Source organism: Eurosta solidaginis, chromosome 2 (genome assembly GCF_040869045.1).
Source record: "Eurosta solidaginis isolate ZX-2024a chromosome 2, ASM4086904v1, whole genome shotgun sequence".
Taxonomy (NCBI): Eukaryota; Metazoa; Arthropoda; class Insecta; order Diptera; family Tephritidae; genus Eurosta; species Eurosta solidaginis.
The window spans coordinates 270,802,246-270,822,385 of record NC_090320.1 but is presented as its reverse complement, the minus strand read 5'-3'; the positions used below and the strand labels follow the sequence as shown (position 1 = coordinate 270,822,385).

General features: G+C 39.4%; 1 protein-coding gene across 17 annotated transcripts in view; it reads left to right on the top strand.

The window, feature by feature from the left end:
• The window catches only part of MRP (Multidrug-Resistance like Protein 1), a 134,702-nt gene that overhangs the window by 73,515 nt on the left and 41,047 nt on the right, over positions 1-20,140 (top strand). For 3 of the 17 annotated variants that reach the window (XM_067767997.1, XM_067768004.1, XM_067768010.1), the window contains exon 13: positions 7,374-7,594. The exons of 12 other annotated variants lie outside the window; for them this stretch is intronic. In XM_067767997.1, coding sequence (XP_067624098.1) covers positions 7,374-7,594 — 221 coding nt within the window. Of the gene's footprint in view, positions 1-7,373; positions 7,595-9,460; positions 9,682-20,140 lie in introns of all 17 variants that reach the window. 2 more of the 17 variants (XM_067767998.1, XM_067768007.1) reach the window with 1 other exon arrangement.

Here is a 20,140-nt window from a genome sequence, read left to right as displayed (position 1 = left end):
CCTTTGTCGAACAACACAGTGATTTCTAGTTACTTTGCCACCTTAATTTTATCACTGGGTTGTGTTTATGCAGCGAATATTCTAATTGATTTTATAACGAAAAATATATTTCGTTTGCCAATGCAGTTTTTCGATATAACACCACAAGGCAGAATAGTGAATCGGTTTTCGAAAGACATAGAAATAATTGATAATACCTTAACAACGCATTGGTGTAATATATTGATTCAATTGTTTGCGGTAAATAAATTTTTCAAATTTCCTTATTATAAAAATTACATCACCAAGTAAAATAGGATATGATTTGCAAATTTTAGCAACAAAATTTAAATTTTTTATTTCAGGGAACTTTTAAATTCTCTGAAGTGCTGAGTAAACTTTTTGAGCATGCAGTTTTCTTGTCCGATTCGTTTTATTTGACAAAGTACAAGTTTAGAGAGTCTCCAAATTACTATTGACTTTTGACGTTTTTTTCGTGCGCAGTTTTACATTTCCTTCTATAAAAAAAAAAAAAATTCACACTATATACATTTTTAAAAACTTCCAAAATTTTCTGAATTTTTCGAAAATGTTTTCGAAATTGCTATTGACTTTTAAGGTTTTTTCTTTGCGCGGAGTTTTAGATTTTCTTCTATATATATAATAGAAAAAGTTCAAGCTTCACAGCTTTTTTAAAAGCGTTCCCCTAAATGATAACAATTTATATATCAGATACTTACATATCAAGGCGAATCCAGTTCCGGGTGTTGTTATCCCAACAGCTGATTGCTTCTTCTTTTCCATACAATTTTCCATACAACGCTTTGTACTCCAATATGTCAGTTAATCGAAATCAATGAAAATTTTGTTTTGACTTGACATTCGTCTGCACGGAGAATCGGTTGAATTTGCTTTTTCATCACCTTGTATAGGTTCACCTTGTTCCATATTTCTCCAGTTTTTTTAGTTTTCACCATGATACCAATCAAGGCGAATTCACTACCAGGTGTTGTCATCCCAACAGCTAATTGATTCTTCTGGATTATTTTCCATACAGCGCCTTGTACTTTAATATGTTAGTTAATCGAAATCAATTAAAATTTTATTTTGATCTGAAATTCTTCTGCACGGCGAATAGGTTGAATTCGCTTTGCCGCCCCACCTGGTATGAATTCGCCTTGATACCAATATGGAGAGGTAGTTCCACTTCTTCTTTTTGGCCACCATTTGGTATGAATTCGCCTTGATACCAATATGGAGATGTAGTTCCACTTCTTCTTTTTGGCCACCATTGCCACCATTTGATATCAAGGCGAATTCAGAACCAGGTGTTGTTATCCCTACAGCTGATTGATCCTTCTTGATTATATCGAAATACGAAAACATCTGAAATATGCACTAATTGTGTAAAGCACAAAAAAAGTTACTATGTAAGGCCTTAAGCCTCTACGCGGGTCAATTACTTGGTATTTTTTTTACTGTTAACAAACTGTTCCGAGCAGGTATTGAAAGCAACACCGGTCCAAGAATAAATATCTACTGCATCACGGCCTTGACACCACCGCAAACAGACATCGTAGTTTCTTTTCCACTGTTAGGTCCTAAGCCTTTGCTAGGACAAGCACTGGTGTTATGGTTGACAGCTGGGTGGCTACCAAGAACAAGAGAGTTAAGTTAATGAAGCTGAACAACATTAGCAACTTGAAATAGTTGAAGGGAGTTTTTCTAAACTTCCAAAGACTGAATATCATGTGAATACCACCTGTTGCAACATCAGAACAGTACTATAGCAATACGGGATTGCAAAGTACTCCGCGTATGTCGGCGTATTTGTTGTACCTAGAACAAAAAGAAAACGTTGTCGCAATACCTAAAATGTTAGAGGGGGTCAAATAAGATGCTTAGCAAATTATTAGGGTGGTTCTCAAATGAAAGCTGTTGATGAATGCTCTAGTAGAGGGTAATTTTCATACCTATTTGTGACTATGGTCTCGAGATATAGGCCAAAACGTGGATCAGGGTAACACTAGGATGTGTTTTTAAATTATGGGTATCAAATTGAAGCTGTTGATGAGTGCTTTAGTAAAGGGTAGTTTTCATACCTATTGGTGACTAGGGTCTCGAGATATATGCCAAAACGTGGATCAGGGTAACACTATGATCTGTTTTTTACATTATGGGTATCAAATTGAAGCTGTTGATGAGTGCTTTAGTACAGAGTAATTTTTATACCGCTGGATGACTAGAGTCTCGAGATATAGGTCAAAACGTGGACCCGGATACCCTTGAATGTACCAAAAGAAAGCTGCTGCTGAGAGCCTTAAAGTAATTTTCATTGTGATATTCGATTTAGTCGCATCAACCTGGCAAAACTGATAAATATACATGCGAAGCCGAATTAAAGACATGAATTAATAATACCCATATACATATTTACATACGTCCTATACGTCTGCCGGGTCTGCTAGTTTATAAATAAATAAATAAATGTAAGGCGCGATTACTTCCGAAGAGCTTTTAGGCCGAGCTTCTCTTCCAATTTGCACCTTGCTTCCTTTAATTTTTCCTACAAATTGGCGGGAGGGGAGCTACTTGCCAAACGCTGCCGAAGGGCGACCCCACTTAGAAACATTTTCTTCTGATTGAAAAACCTTGTTTCTAAAATTTTGATGGTGTTTTGACCGGGGCGTGAGTCCAGGATCTTCGGTGGCGTAGGCGGGGCACGCTACCATCACACCACGGCGGCAGCCTCTTTATACCTTTGCAAATATTTATCATTTAAATCTTATTAGTTGAATAAAAATACCCCATTAAAAATGAAAAATTTCCAGAACATGATTTTTTTGAGGTGGCAATGCCCAGCATTTGACAAATTTATTGTAAGTTCATGCAAGTGGCGGATGTTGAAAAAAAAACCTTTAGAATAGTGTAACGAATTTTAGGAAAATTCTGCTTATTCCAAACTTTCTGCTAACGTTTGAATCGTTGGAAGAAGTACAATTATACTTCACAATTAAACTTCACTTCGCAACTGATAGCGTGTTTAAATCAAACTGATTGCTGACTACTCAGCTTGTGCTACTTTTATACTCTCCGTTGGTTCATTCGCATATTTCCACTTAAGTCTAGACGTTTCGCCTTCTAGAACTGCTGTATCTCCTGCTTGGTAATTGAGCTACATATATGCGTGTGTATGTGTGAGCAACTACTCCGACTGATGACCACAAGTGTATGCGTGAGTTATTCTTCGTCACCTTTTATGTACGTCTGTAAATGGATTAAATTCATGTATTCATTTACACAATAGTGGCAGCTTGCTATATTGTCGTTGTGCCTTTATTTACTAACAGAATAGTAAACAGCCTGGACCACCTAGCAAATCGCTGTTCGATTACTTAAATCATTTGCTAAATATTGTTTTTCAAAAATTTTTGTAGACGATTGTTGCATTATTTTCATATTGTAACATTTTGGCTTGATTGGCTGCTCATAATTTCTCTATTAACTATAAGGTTGTCGTATGTACAAATCTAAAACACCACGAGATAATATAAAGTATTTTACTTGGAAAAATTTGAAATTTAAAAGAAAAGGATGAAATATGCTTTAGTTTAGAGACAAATAAAAAGTTTCCATAGAAAACCTGATATCCCAATTAAACCCATCACAAATTTTAAATCGGCAACATGTTATAATCTATCCAATATAAACAATATTTGAACCTTTAAAACTTGTTTACAAAAAAAAACTTAATAACATAGGTACAACAGACAATCACGCATCAACAAATAAAAACAAAACAATAAACCAAATCTACAAGCACACAAAAAAGGTCAAACGACTAAAATAACCGACATAACCTGCCTCAGCTTCACACAACAGTTGATCAGTGAAAACTACCCCCGTTTCTAAATAATCACATAACACACACATGTACACGTACACAAACATCCAGTTTAACAATACCTGTTCATGCATCTACGAACTATAAATATAAGCGATAACAACAAATCAGAACGAAAATTTTATCGGAGATGGCACAACGCCGAAATCGGTTTGTCTCCAAATCAAATTTGACAAGGATGACAGAAAATCGTTCCATATACATCAACTTAAAGTAATGTATATGCTGTAACGATTTTAGGGAAAATTCCTCTTATATGCACCTTCTGCTAACGTTCGAATCGCTAAACTGTTGAATAGATAACTCCAATGATGTAAAATGGCCTTTTTTAGACTACTTTGAGGGTACTTCACAATAACACTTATACTTCACAACCAATAGCGTGCTTAAATCAAACTGACTACTCAGCTTGTGCTGCTTTTATACACTACGCTGCTTCATTCGCATACCCCTACTAAGGTCTAGTAATTTCTCGAACTTCGTGCTTGGTTACCAGCCATATGCAGGTATACTTGTAGTTTGTAACCATACGCGTGTATATATGTGAGTACTATTTCTGCTGATGACTATATGTGTTTGTGCGTATCTCTCCGTTACCTTGTATGTATATGAGTAAATGATGATTGATTTGTTTACGTACACAGGAGTGGCAGCTTACTTTATTGTTGTTATGCCTTTATTTACTTAGTATCAGATTAGTGATGTGAGTATCACTTACTGATGCTAATATTCGTCACAATACCATAGCTCCAATCAACGGATATCCAAAAGCGCTAATAGTAAACTCAGAAGGAATCAGGGAAAATGGAAATGAAACAAGATGGTGATGATAATGAAATATGCTGAAACAATATATAAATTGACAAACGTTTTCTAGAAATATAACATTAACACAACTAACAACTAAGGGTAAAAACTAAGAACCAACACAAACTCAGACTTACCATTTAGCAGAAAAACGAGGAAGCAAAGACTATCCCTGACGAAACATTCTAACCTGGTTGACAAAAAACATAACAATAAAGCAGGTACAACAATAAAATACGCAACAATTAACGAACTACAGCAATGAACACACAAAATAAGTCGAACGACTAGAATTACTGAATTTTACCTGTACATGAAAACAATAGAAATGCCGGTACCTAAACATTATACACTGAAAGAAATGGTGCTAGTAAAATCAACAAATCGGTTCTGTTGTTCTTGACTTAACGGAGATTCAGTGAAATTGATAGAATTATGGTTAATTCGACCGACTTCTTTGTCAAGCGAGCAAATTAGTTTAGTCATTTCAACAGAAGAGAAATTGTCGCTCTTAAGTTAACAAAATTTTGTAAAACTGACAGATTCCTAATCAATCTAACTGATTTTTCTGTTAACACAACTGATCTTACAGGTAATTTCAACGGCAATCAACTGTCAATACATGAGAAAATTTCGAAGAGAATTTTGCGCTCACTGCGCTCTCTACTTTGTACTTATGACGATGGTGCCACTTGTTAAAAAAAAAAAAACACCAAAATAAGAAAACCATCCAGTCGAAAAAAACACACAAAATGGGAAAACAATAAAAAACTAGTTTTTCAGTTATCAATACAAAACGAAAACCCCTTTTTTGAATTTTATGTGCAAAAAATTATGAGATACCGGAACACCTATTTGTCGGGTACAATTTTGCAACTTCTCGTCCAAGCGAAATGCAAAATTGCGCCCTCTTGTTGCAAAAGTTTTGCTTGAACGAACAGGATTTTTCCAAAGTTAGTAACATTTTGTTCAAGTTTTTATGAATTTTCGCTCACGCGAACGAATCTAATAAGATAATGAAAAAACATAATTTTTTAATGTTGATGTTTCCGACAAAATGATTTGGAATCGTTTCAACTTAAATTACGTTACGAAAATTAAACTTGCCGAATAACATGTAAAGTTACTCCTGTGGTGAATTACCTTCCTGCGATTTGATTGTTTACTTTTCTATAACTTACAAGTTCTCTTTTCAAAATGTTACGTCAAACATTTATACTACAAGTTTTGTTCGAAACAATCAAGTGTGGCAACTACATGCGAGAGAATAAATTGAGAATGAGCTGAACTGCAACTGAAAGAATTGAGAATCAGTTTTGTGACTACTATTTTCATTTCTATATTCATATTTATGTATATGTAGCAAGCATGCGTATTTATGTATTCACATATTTACGTATTTATATGGCGGCCGCCGTGGTGTGATGGTGGCGTGCTCTGCCCACCACACCGAAGACCCTGGGTTCACACCCCGGGAAAAGCATCATCAAAATTTTAGAAACAAGCGTTTTCAATTAGAAGAAAAATTTTCTAAGCGGAGTCGCCCCTCGGCAGTGTTCGGCAAGCACTCCGAGTGTATTTCTGTCATGAAATGCTCTCAGTGAAAACTCACATGCCTTGCAGATGCCGTTCGGACTCGGCAGAAAACAAGTAGGTCCCGTCCCGCCAATTTGTAAGAAAAATTAAAAACGAGCACGGTGCAAATTGGAAGAGAAGTTCGGCCTAAAATCTCTTGGGAGGTTATCGCGCCTTACATTTATTTATTTATATGGCAACATAGGTACTTTCATACAAAGCTGGCGAAACAACTTTTTTTGTTCATTTGACTACTAAAACGGTCAATTACGAATCAACGATTTGTGCGCAGTTGATTCGACATCTTGTTGCGATGGATAAAAATTGACAGAAATTTCGGATGAATTGACCCGTATTTCGGTTGATTTTACCAGTATTTTTCTTTCAGTGGATATGTACCTTTTTAAGGCACATAGACATACACATACCACAAGGCAAACAATAAAAACGGATCAGAATGAAAAATGGCACTGAAGATGGTACAATGCCGAAACTGGGTTGTCTCTCTTAAATTTGTCAAGTTATGACGCAAAATTCGCAAAACAAAACGATTTATATCTTAGTTCTTTATATCGACTGCTGAGTGGATTATCACCCTACCTGGATTCGATAACGCCCTATCTCAGAATTTTTTTCAAAAACGCCCCAGCTTATGTAAAAATGTATTGAATTCGAGCTCGGATAGGGCGTTCTTGAAACATATTCTGAGATATGGCGTTCTTCAAACGAATTCTGAGATAGGGCTTGTTTGAAAAAAATTCTGAAAAAGGGCGTTATTCAAAAGTTTTTCTAAATTTCAAAAATTGGTAGTTCTTATGTAAAAAAAAAAATACCGGAATTTTAACAAAGGCTCCCAGTTGGTGGAGCTGCAGGGTAACTTCGGTAGTCGATGTATACAACGATATTCCATACACACGAATCCCGCTTCAGCACATAACTTTGTGACGTTTACATAATCTACACTTTTAACACACACACCGCATATATTCCGTTAATTCGTCAAAATCATTTGGTATCGGTTATTGGTTGCGTAGTTCAAAAACTAATTTTTAAGACCGTACAACAAATTCAATTAAAAAATGTACATAAACAATGAAAATCTCTACAGCTGCATCGAAAGCAATCTGTTCAATGACATTGGCAGTTGGTTGCATAATCTGTACAAAGAAACTTCATGAAGCATTACTATTAAACGTTTTACGTTGGCCCATGGAACTATATGACATCACACCATTAGGGCGCATAATTAATCGATTCTCAAAAGATGTCGACGCTGTCGATATAACTTTACCACAATTATGGACTACGGCTTTAAGTCAATTTTTTTCGGTAATTAAAAAAAAATCGTTTGTTATCAAGTAATCCACATATCATTTCATGTAGCAGACGACATAGATATAATAAAGTATTCTGCAAAACGTCACCACTATAAGGAAAACATTTCGTTTTCATACGTTGATCAAGAAAAAAATTTATTTATAAAAAGTTTATTATACAATTGAAAGAAACCCATTTTCCTTAAACATTATTTCTGGTCCCCCTTCTTATAGACTAAGCAAAGAACACTTGGACTCCAATCATCAGACATGCACTCGTCCGACCATATTCTGCAAGTTAAATTAAGTGGTGTGAAATGGTACCCTAAACTTGCAGAAGAGGAACGCACACTCCCTAGGGAAACGCACACTCCCTAGGGAAACGCGAGTCACTCTAGCTCAACTTCGATCTGGATACTGTAACAGGTTAAACTCTTACCTATCCAGAATCAACCCCGACATACAAAACATGTGTCCTGCTTGTAATGTGTCCCCATATGATACCAACCATCTCTTCAACTGTATTGTGGAACCAACACCTCTAACGCCCCTCTCATTATGGTCCAGCCCTGTTGAAACAGCAAGTTTCCTTGCACTCCCGTTAGAGGATATTGATGACAATTTGTAATCGGTCGCATCTATTGGATGGGGCGAAGCACTGCTACAACAACAACAACAACCATATTCTGCAAAAAAAAGTTGATGCATGTGCGTGCATTGCCGCCACGTTTGAATAGCTCCGCAGGCAATCCATCATCGACCGGAGCCTTGTTACTTTTTTATCTGGTTATTGCTATTCTGACTGCGTCATATTCGGCTGGGAGAGCATTTATTCTATCATCATCGATTGCGGGCCTGGGTCATCATCTTCTCTCGGTGTTTCACAGCGAATTGTTCCGTCCATAATCTAAGCACTCGCCGTTTTCGTTTTTACAGCAATTTTCCCCGGGCTTAAAACCTTCTGTCTGTCGCCGAAATTTTTGGTAAAATTTTCCGGCGTTATTCCTGGTGGCTAGCAGCTCAAGCTCCTCGCACTCAATCCTCTGCTTTTTTTCTATTACAGGGGTCTCACTTCTCTTTTCGACTCGCGGGATCGTTCACACATTCTTCTTGTCGCGTTCGGTTTTAACATAGACCTGTAGGCAGCGTCCTTTTTTCGGTCGTAAAACTGCATTCTTCAACGTACCAGATGTTTTTCCGTGGTCGCCGGTAACAAATTTTTTTCTTGAATTATGCTCCCACTGCTCCTGCATTCCGTCGGGTTGACTTGTGCTTTGAAGTGTATGTACTAAAAATGTAGAGAAAGAAGAGCACAAATGAAAGACTATGAAGCCTTTGGTTTCTTCGATGCCACTTTGGTGGCTGGTGAAGTATCCTCAGATTTTTTTGATAGCATTTTTTTTGATGGCAATGGAGCCAAATATAGGTCAGAAACTGTTTTGTGCTTTGGCTTTTGGCAATGCCTGTTCATAATGCAAAAGAAAAATTACTAAGAAACTGAAGAAATGCATTGTTTATCTTTAGCAGCTGTTTCTCGCAATTTCTTTTTTGAGTCATAAGCCACCTTTTCATAGATCGGATCACATATGTTGATTATTTCTGGAACTGGATTTTAATGCTTATATTATACACGCACGCGCACACCCGCTTCAACACTCAACCTTTGCACAGACACACACCGAATATGCACCTAAGTTGCATTTGAAAGAGTCGATTTCCTAGTAGATTTTGATTGAATTTTGTAAATTAGTACACGCAATCGACTCGTTTTAAGTCAACTTAATATATGTACTAAAATTTATTAGTCAATTAATTGGTATTAGTTTTTGGTTGCGTGGCTTGAAAAAAATTTAATTAAAACACACATAAATCTCTACAGCATTATTGCAAGCAATTTCTTCAACAACATTGGCAATTGGCTGCATCTACAGTGCCAAGAAAATTCATGAATTATTATTAACACAAGTTTTACATTGGCCGATGGAACTTTATGATACTACACCATTGGGCCGCATAATTAATCGATTCTCAAAAGATGTCGATGCCGTCGATATGAGATTACCGATGTTATGGCGTATGGTTTTAAGTCAATTCTTTTCGGTAATACAAAATATTTCTCTTTATTAAAGAAACACTTGATTCTTAACATGAACACAATCCTCGTGTTCCAATGAAACGTGGACCAGATACGCATAGAGATCCATATGGTTCACATTGTTGTTGCATTTGCATGTTAAATCTCTATCCGTATCTGGTTCATGTTTCATTGGAACACGAGGAATATATTATACGAGCCGGAACCGTGCACATCTTGCGTACCAATATAAAAGTCTCTAATCAAATATAAACAAAAATCAGCTGTTCTATCAATCAATTAAACTTACAGATTGCGCTGCCATCTAGCGTATGGTAGCAACTGCCGGTAATGCAGTACAAATATTCACAATAGTGCCATAGTACAAATAGATTTCTTTGTGTGCTCACAATCGTTTATTTTTATACTCAGCTGAGCAGAGCTTACAGAGTATATTAACTTTGTTCGCAGAACGGTAATCCGTAACGGCATAAACTAATCGAGATAGATATAGACTTCTATATATCAAAATGATCTGGGCGAAAAAAGAAATTCATTTAGCCATGTCCGTCCGTCCGTCCGTCCGTCCGTCCGTAAACACGATAACTTGAGTAAATTTTGAGGTATCTTGATGAAATTTGGTATGTAGGTTCCTGGGCGCTCATCTCAGATCGCTATTTAAAATGAACGAAATCGGACTACAACCACGCCCACTTTTTCGATATCGAAAATTTCGAAAAACAGAAAAAGTGCGATAATTCATTACCAAAAACGGATATAGCGATGAAACTTGGTAGCTGCGTTGACCTTATGACGCAAAATAAAAAATTAGTAAAATTTTGGACAATGGGCGTGGCACCGCCAACTTTTAAAAGAAGGTAATTTAAAAGTTTTGCAAGCTGTAATTTGGCAGTAGTTGACGATATCACGATGAAATTTGGCAGGCACGTTCCTCCTATTACTATATGTGTGCTAAAAAAAAATTAGCAAATTTGGATGACGAATACGCCCACTTTAAAAAAATTTTTTTTTAAAGTCAAATTTTAACAAAAAATTTAATATCTTTACAGTATATAAGTAAATTATGTATGTCAACATTCAACTCCAGTAATGATATGGTGCAACAAAATACAAAAATAAAAGAAAATTTCAAAATGGGCGTGGCTCCGCCATTTTTCATTTAATTCGTCTAGAATACTTTTTAGGCCATAAGTCGAACAAAAATTTACCAATCCTTGTGAAATTTGGTAGGTGCATAGATTCTATGACGATATCTGTTTTCTGTGAAAATGGGTGAAATCGGTTGAAGCCACGCCCAGTTTTTATACACAGTCGACCGTATGTCCTTCCGCTCGGCCGTTAACACGATAACTTGAGCAAAAATCGATATATCTTTACTAAACTTAGTTCACGTACTTATCTCAACTCGGAAATCCGACTATGACCACGCCCACTTTTTCGATATCGAAAATTACGAAAAATAAAAAAAATGCCATAATTCTGTACCAAATATGAAAAAAGAGATGAAACATGGTAATTGGATTGGTTTATTGACGCAAAATATAACTTTAGAAAAAACTTTGTAAAATGGGTGTGACACCTACCATATTAAGTAGAAGAAAATGAAAAAGTTCTGGAGGGCGAAATCAAAAGCCCTTGGAATCTTGACAGAAATACTGTTCGTGGTATGACATATATAAATAAATTAGCGGTACCCGACAGATGATGTTCTGGGTCACCCTGGTCCAAATTTTGGTCAATATCTCGAAAACGCCTTCACATATACAACTAAGGGCCACTCCCTTTTAAAACCTTCATTAATACCTTTAATTTGATACCCATATCGTAAAAACACATTCTAGACTCACCCCTGGTCCAACCTTATTGCGATATCTTGAAAAGGCGTCCACCTATAGAACTAAGGCCCACTACGTTTTAAATAGTCATTAACACCTTTCAATTGATACCCATATCGTACACGCGCATTGTAGAGTCACCTCTGGACCACCTTTATGGCGATATCTCGAACCTATAGAACTAAGACCCACTCCCTTTTAAAATACTCATTAACATCTTTCATTTGATACCCATATCGTACAAACATATTCTAGAGTCACCCTGGGTCCACCTTTATGGCGATATCTCGAAAAGGCGTCCACCTATACAACTAAGGCCCACTCCCTTTGAAAATACTCATAAACACCTTTCATTTGATACCCATATCGTACAAACACTTTCTAGAGTCACCCCTGGTCAACCTTTATGGCGATATCTCGAAAAGGCATCCACCTATAGAACCAAAGCCCAATCATTAACACCGTGTGTAGTTTGGTCTAACTTGAAATATAGGATAGGTAGTAGAGAGTAATTTTCATACCCGTGGGTGACTAGGGTCTCGAGATATAAGCCAAAACGTGGACCCGGACACCCCTAGAGTGTGTTTAAAGAATAAGGATATCAAATGAAAGCTGTTGATGAGTGCTTTAGTAGAGGGTAATTTTCATACCCCTGGGTGACTAGGGTCTCGAGATATAGGCCAAAACGTGGACCCGGGTACCCCTAGAGTGTTTATAGAATATGGATATCAAATGAAAGCTGTTGATGAGTGCTTTAGTAGAGAGTAATTTCCATACCGCTGGGTGACTAGGGTCTCGAGATATAGGCCAAAACGTGGAACCGGGTACCCCTAGAGTGTGTATAGAATATGGATATCAAATCAAAGCTGTTGATGAGTGCTGTAGTAGAGGGTAATTTTCATACCCCTGGGTGACCAGGGTCTCGAGGTATAGGCCAAAATGTGGACCCCGGTACCCCTAGAGTGTGTTTATAGAATATCGATATCAAATGAAAGCTGTTGATGAGTGCTTTAGTAGAGGGTAATTTTCATACCCCTGGGTAACTCGGGTCTGGAGATATAGGCCAAAACGGGGACCTGGGTACCCCTAGAATGTGTGTATAGAATATGGATATCAAATGTATGCAGATTGGCCAAATTTAGGGCAGGACAACGTCTGCCGGGTCTTCTAGTTATTTTAATAAAATATAGCTAAACAAAAGCACTACGACCAAAATTGTCCAAAGCTCGCTAATAGCCCGAATTCCATCTTTACAACCAAAACTTTATTTATAGATTTAGATTGCAAATAACAGCGAAAAAGGGACCCCTACATAAAAACAGCAATTAGAAATAATATATATGATAATTCAAGACACATAGATACAGTGTTGTGCAATAAAAAATATTTCCAAATAAAAGCCAGTGTTAGTTAGATAAGACATGTTGAAATGACACTAAGAAAAAACGCAAAAACACTCCTTATGCGCCTTATGCCTGACCTTATAGTTAGTTCCTCAAGGTTTTAAGTTTCTGTAGCTAAGCTGCGGCTCTGAACGCGCTCCTCTATATTATTTGCAATCTTATTAATGTTATAAAAGTAAAAGTTTGTATGTTCGGATACTTCGGAAGTATTTCCGGATTACAGAAATGTTTTAAGAATAATTTCGGGATCGTTGTGTATTCGAGATCATTTAGGGAATATTTCGGGGCACTTTCGTCATTGTAATAGCTTTCTCGAAAACTAAATGGTCTATTAAATTTGGTGCGACTCTCGAAAATTGTAAGTCCTTAAAGGAGATGAGATAGACCCACTAATAAATATACTGAAATGATCAGGTTACAAGCTAAGTTGAATTGGCCTTGTCCGTCCCTCACTAGGGTAGGCACCTTGTCGTTGGTGTGAGGGATTAGCCGAACTCCATAGCGCCCGACTATGAGGCGGAGCTGTTTAGGACTGACATCTACTCCGTTTCGCCTCATACGAGGGCGGCGGGATGTCGGTGACCAAGAACTGCCAACCCCCTAATCCAGGGTGTTACGCGGACCGTGCCTATTGGACGATTTGCAGCCAGGGGATAAATTCGGCTGTATTCGAACGGAGCCTTCCCGATACCGGGCCACCTCGGGAAGTATTTATGGCCTTACCACAGTAAGGGGCGCTGCTGTGGCGGACGGTTCTTTTCCCGTATATAATACTGGACCGCTGAGCCCGCCTCAAGATGAACGACTCATTACCTGATTGTAATAAGGACGATGTAAAGAGGAGGACTGAGTCGCAATCCAAGGACGACAAATACGAATTAAGCGATGCGTCGGACTCGGGGAGCGAGAGTAGTGCTGATTCAATGAACTCCGTGTTGGGGAAGCACACAAATGAAAACGGAGTAGAAGAGTGGAGAAGGGTACGGAGCAGAGGAAGTAAAAGAGTAAAAGTTTGTATGTTCGCATACTTCTGAAGTATTTCCGGATTACAGAAATGTTTTAAGAATAATTTCGGGATCGTTGTGTATTCGAGATCATTTAGGGAATATTTCGGGGCACTTTCGTCATTGTAATAGCTTTCTCGAAAACTAAATGGTCTATTAAATTTGGTGCGACTCTCGAAAATTGTAAGTCCTTAAAGGAGATGAGATAGACCCACTAATAAATATGCTGAAATGATCAGGTTACAAGCTAAGTTGAATTGGCCTTGTCCGTCCCTCACTAGGGTAGGCACCTTGTCGTTGGTGTTAGGGCTTAGTGGAACTCCATAGCGCCCGACTATGAGGCCTAGCTGTTTAGGACTGACATCTACGCCATTTCTCCTCATAGGAGGGCGGCGGGATGTCGGTGACCAAGAACTGCCAACCCCCTAATCCAGGGTGTTACGCGGACCGTGCCTATTGGACGATTTGCAGCCAGGGGATAAATTCGGCTGTATTCGAACGGAGCCTTCCCGATACCGGGCCACCTCGGGAAGTATTTATGGCCTTACCACAGTAAGGGGCGCTGCTGTGGCGGACGGTTCTTTTCCCGTATATAATACTGGACCGCTGAGCCCGCCTTGTCGGGCAGGTGGTCGTACGACCAAGATGAACGACTCATTACCTGATTGTAATAAGGACGACGTAAAGAGGAGGACAGTCGCAATCCAAGGACGACAAATACGAATTAAGCAATGCTTCGGACTCGGAGAGCGAGAATAGTGCTGATTCAATGAACCCCGTGTTGGAGAAGCACACAAATGAAAACGGAGTAGAAGAAGGGTACGGAGCAGAGGAAGTAAAAGAGCTCTCTCGCAGTACCGTGCAACACTAAGAATTGTACAACGCTTGGGAGCAGTGGTCGACCCAACAGAAGTGGAGAAGCGCTTGGAACAGGCCCATGAAGCGGTAGAAGTAGGTCGAAGGCAGTTCAAAAGGTTTGCTGCGAGAAACCCTCGGTTCTGCAACTGGTACGAGGAGGAAGAAGCGTCGAATGGCAGAATGAAGAGTCAACGTTCGGCGGAAGGCGATACGCCTGCTTTCAAGAGGCAGAAAGGACCCAGTCCTAGAGCCGCGAGGCAGGGCAGTCGCATAGACAAGACAAGTAGGCCCAAAGCTGTAAGACAGATGGGCTCCAATAGCGAGGTAGCAACTACCTCGAAAGCTGCGAGTCAGAGGGAAGTTCCAACTACGGAAGTAGGAGATAAGCCAAAGGGAGATGACGCTAAGACTCCGGCTTTCTCGGAGGTGCCAAAGGGAGATAACATTAAGACTCCTGCTTTTCCCGAGAAGATGAGTGATGTGGCAAAGCAGTCACTGACTGTGGTGCTGGTTGATCGTAGCAGTCCTTTCGGATGAATGACTACTGAAAGGTGGAGATCTGTGGAAAGGGAGCTTATTAGCTGAATGCTTAAGATGATGCGGGAACAACCAAGTAAGCTCCTTCCAACCTTTGATTCGGGGGGATGGTATAATGTGAAGATGATAGCGTGCGACAACATCGCGAGCTTGCGGTGGCTGGAGGAAGTGGTTCCAAACCTCCAAAGGCAAGGCATGAACGCGCGGTTTGAGGTGGTGGATAAAGCGCAAATCCCCACGGTACCAAAAGTTAAGGTATGGATACCATGCGTGATGAAGTCGGAGGATACACTGCGACTTCTGCAGAATCAGAATCCGAACATACCGACACAGGATTGGAAGGTACTTACTGTATCTCGGCCTACCGTTAACGGTTAGTTCTACATCTTCCAAATAAACAAGCAGGCGGAGGATATTTTGTACACGCAGCTTGGCAAAATGTCCTTTGGCACTGGCAAAATTTACATGCGACTCAGGAAAAGAAGTCTCGAGGATAAAAACCCTAACACGCTGGAGGTGGGAGAAGTCGAAAATGACCTCAAAAGCCTAAGAGAAAAAAGACAGGTGGAGGTCCCCGACGTCACCACGAACGTGCTAGAAGAGGACCAGCCGCTAAATGGTGCTGTGACTCGCACAGAGGAACACCCGGCACAACAGTCACGAGAGGCTGAAGGGGGCCTCGAATACTCTAAACCAAAAGGGCAAGGGGAGGACGACGACGTCAAGACGAAGGTGCTGGAGGGGGACACGCAGCCCAATGGTGCTGCGAGTCCTACAGATAAACCTCCAACACAGTAAAGTGGCGACGAGCGAACTCCTCCTAACCCTTGAGGAGGGTTCGTTTGACGTGGCGCTGATCCAGGAGCCGTGGCTCTCATCGGGGGGGAAAGGTTTCTGGACTAAGCGCGCGCGGGTTTGGCGCCTACTACGCGCAAACGGGAGGACGGGTGCGAGCTGTAGTAATGGTAAGGAAATAGCTGCATTCATATATGCTGCATAATTGCTCCACTGAGGATCTCGTAGCGGTGGCCGTTGAGCAAAAGAATAAGCAGGCATTTATCCTGGCGTCCTGCTACAGGGCAAAAGGTTAGTACAGGAGGAAGGGCGCAAAGGGCGGTTGGTCATAGGCGCAGATGCAAATGCGCACCACACTGCGTGGGGAGGAGCAGATACGAACGAGAGAGGCGAATCTCTATTTTGTTACATCCTGCAAACCAATTTGCAGCCAACAGGGGAAATGTCCCTACATACATTGGTCCAACATCCAGCAATGTCCTGGATATTACATTGAGCCCCGAGCGTGATATATCAAGGTATGATTGGATGGTTCTTGATAGACCATCCTTCTCCGACCATGCATATATCAGCTTCAGCATCCCCCTAAAGAGGGTAGAGAAGGGACGAACCTTTAGAAACGCTAGGTCAACAAACTGGACTAAATTCCAGAAACAGGTAGAAACGAAACTGGGACAACCGAAAGAGGTTGCCAATGTGGAAGAACTGGAGGAGTCTAATGAATTCCTAACTAGGACGCTTATGACTGCGTATAACAAAGCTTGCCCTCTAAGAAGATTCAGACGAAAAGCAAAGCCGCCATGGTGGAGCAATGAGCTGAGTCTTCTAAGAAGACAGCTAAAAGAAATGTTTAAGCTCGCAAAGACCTCGGAAAGCGAAGCGTGTCGGGACGAGTACAGGGATCTACAGAGAATCTACAAACGTGAAATCACCAGGGCGAAGAGAAACTCATGGAAAAGTTTCTGTACGGACATAGAGTGCTCCAGCGAAACAGCACGGTTGAAAAAAGTCCTAGCAAAGGAAACATAGTCCAGGGACTAATAAAGAAAGAGAACGGGGAATGGTCATGTAATAGTGAGGAATCACTTGAGGTGCTTCTCGATACACATTTCCCATCGGGAGGCGGTTTAGAAGAGCCAGCAGACATCACTCACACTTCGATCACGGATCTGATAGTGAGGGGCTTGGTGACCGATACCAAGATCGAGTGGGCAGTGAAGACGTTTTCTAAATTTAAATCGCCGGGCCCAGATGGTATATTCCCGGCCATGCTACAAGTCTCAAGTAGGGGGTCGTGGAATCGCTTAAAATAATATTCGATGGGTGCATAAGACATAATCATGTACCGCACTCTTGGAGAACTGCTCGTGTAGCTTTTCTACCAAAGGCGCGGAAGATCGGTCACGTGTATCCCAAAGACTATAGACCCATTAGCTTAACATCATTTCTGCTCAAAACCTTTGAGAGGCTGATAGATGTGTACATAAAGTCCAACGTGGATGAAAAGCTGCTCTCCACAACACAGCATGCGTACACCAAAGGCAAGTCGGTAGACACCGCATTGCATAGGGTAGTAATAAGCACAAAGAAATCCCTGGAATATAAGGAGTATACTCTAGGAGTCTTCTTGGACATTGCCGGGCTTTCAATAATGTTGCAAAATGGGCGATTATGAATGGTCTTAATTACATAAAAGTGCATCCTGCCTTAATCAGATGGATCGGCTGCATGTTAAATTGCAGAAAGATTACATCACAATGGGGATTGTACGAGGCCACGAAATCAGTGGACAGGGGCACGCCGCAGGGAGGGGCGCTATCACCTCTGCTGTGGACGCTGGTCATCAACCAACTGCTCAGGCAATTCGATGAGGGACCCGTAAAACTTACGGCTTACGCAGATGACGTTGCAATTGTTATAAGTGGAAAGTGCCTTCCAACGATTACTTCTTTGATGGATCGGGCGCTTCGGGATATTCATAACTGGGCATCTAATGTCGGGTTGAAAGTCAATGCGGAGAAGACGGATATGGTCTTGTTTACAAAGCGGTACAAGGTCCCAAATTGGACCAGGCCAAAGTTAGGGAGGTGACCTTACAGGAGAAACCTTGCACAAAATATCTAGGAATCATCCTAGACAGTAAGCTGTAATGGAAGCTCAACGTGGAGGAGAGGGTCAAGAAGGCCTCAACGGCACTCTATGCATGTAAAAGAATGCTGGGGTGTACGTGGGGCCTATCGACCTCTCTTTCTCATTGGGTTTTTACAGCGATTGTAAGCCCTATACTATACTATGGAGTTCTTGTTTGGTGGAAAGCCAACCAAAAAAACAACACCTCAAAAAATTAGAGGGGGTATGCAGACTATCGATGCTTAGCATTACGGGAGCCCTGTGTAAGGTAACCCTACGGTAAGTGTTGCGTGACCATAAGGTCAAGCAATACGTATGGAACATTCACAGTGAGGGTTACCTCACATAATGTCAAAGTGAATGACGCCAGATTTTTACGCGCATTCAACTCGGGCAGTCATCTAAATTTTCGCTAAGTAATATCGTGTACGCATAAAATATAAGAAATATAGCGGCTCACCTATAAATTTGTGTGACACAAATAAAACCAACATTATTGTAAAAGTTCGAGTGTTTTATTTTAATTGCGGTGATCAAACATTTCAACAGTCGTGAAATACAGTGCGTGCATGCAAACGAGTGCATACCTGCATATCAATCTGCACGATTCTATACTGTCTGAGACACATGGAGACCATTTTGGCCACGCCGGAATCGGTCTCGCCACATGGCGACCGTGACCATGCCTGCAGAAAAATGGTGGCTCCGGGGACCTGGAATAATTCCCTGCAGCACAAAATTAAAAGACATTTACAAATTTGCTAAAAACTGAGTGCGTGGTGGTTGTGATGCGGTGGTGGTTGTAGTAAAAAGAAATACATACATACAAAAAAAAATTTTACATAAAATGATATAAATTACACAAAGCTGATTGCAACAAATTCAAAAAATTACATGAAGTAATCTATAATTTAAAACTACAAACTCTAACTACAAAAATTACAAAATTTCAAAAAAAAAACATTAAAAATTTCAAAAAATTACAAAATTTCAAAAAACTACAAACGAAAAAATATGTAAATTTCAAAAACTACAAAAAAAATCTAAAAATTCCAAAAACTACAAAAAAATTTAAAAATTTCAAAAACTACAAAAAAATTTTAAAAATTTCAAAAACTCCAAAAAAAAAAAAATTTTAAATTTTCAAAAATTACAAAAAAAAAATTTAAAATATCAAAAACTACAAAAAAAAAAAAAAAAAAAAAAAAAATCATAAAATTTCAAATACTACAAAAAAAAATTTTTTTATAAAATTTCATAAACTACAAGAAAAAGGTACATCCTAAATGGCAAAATATACTTTTTAGAACTTCGTATATACATACATTTAAAAATTAATTTGAACTTGAACCAAAGTTACGTGTGGAATTGTGGTGGTACATACATACATATATGTAAAAAGTTTTTGGAAGCTGCTGTACCATACCATAACGTTGACACACAAGCACAACCACCCGCTACGTTTTAATACGCAGTACCGTTAGTAGCAGTAAAATCATGCTATACATAACAAAAGTAAGAAGAAAAAACCAGTCGGCGACGGCATCACTTGGACGGCAACATCTACATCGGCAAGAAGCGGAAAAATACCAACAACACATACACCAGCAAGCAGAAAAGACAAAAAGCGGTACAGTAGAGTAGATTAGAACATACGTACATATCTAATATTTAATTTCTGTGTATAAGTAGACACTTTGCTTCTGTATGTAATCTTTTTCAATACCTGTATACTATGCATGTAGCAAATCAACTTGACACTTTTGCCTTTTTACATATGTACTTTTCTCTAAACATTTGTATACTATGCATGTAGCAACAAAAATTGACACTTTGTTTCTAAACATTTGTATACTGCGCATGTAGCAACACATTTTTCTTCTCACAATTTAACCAAATATT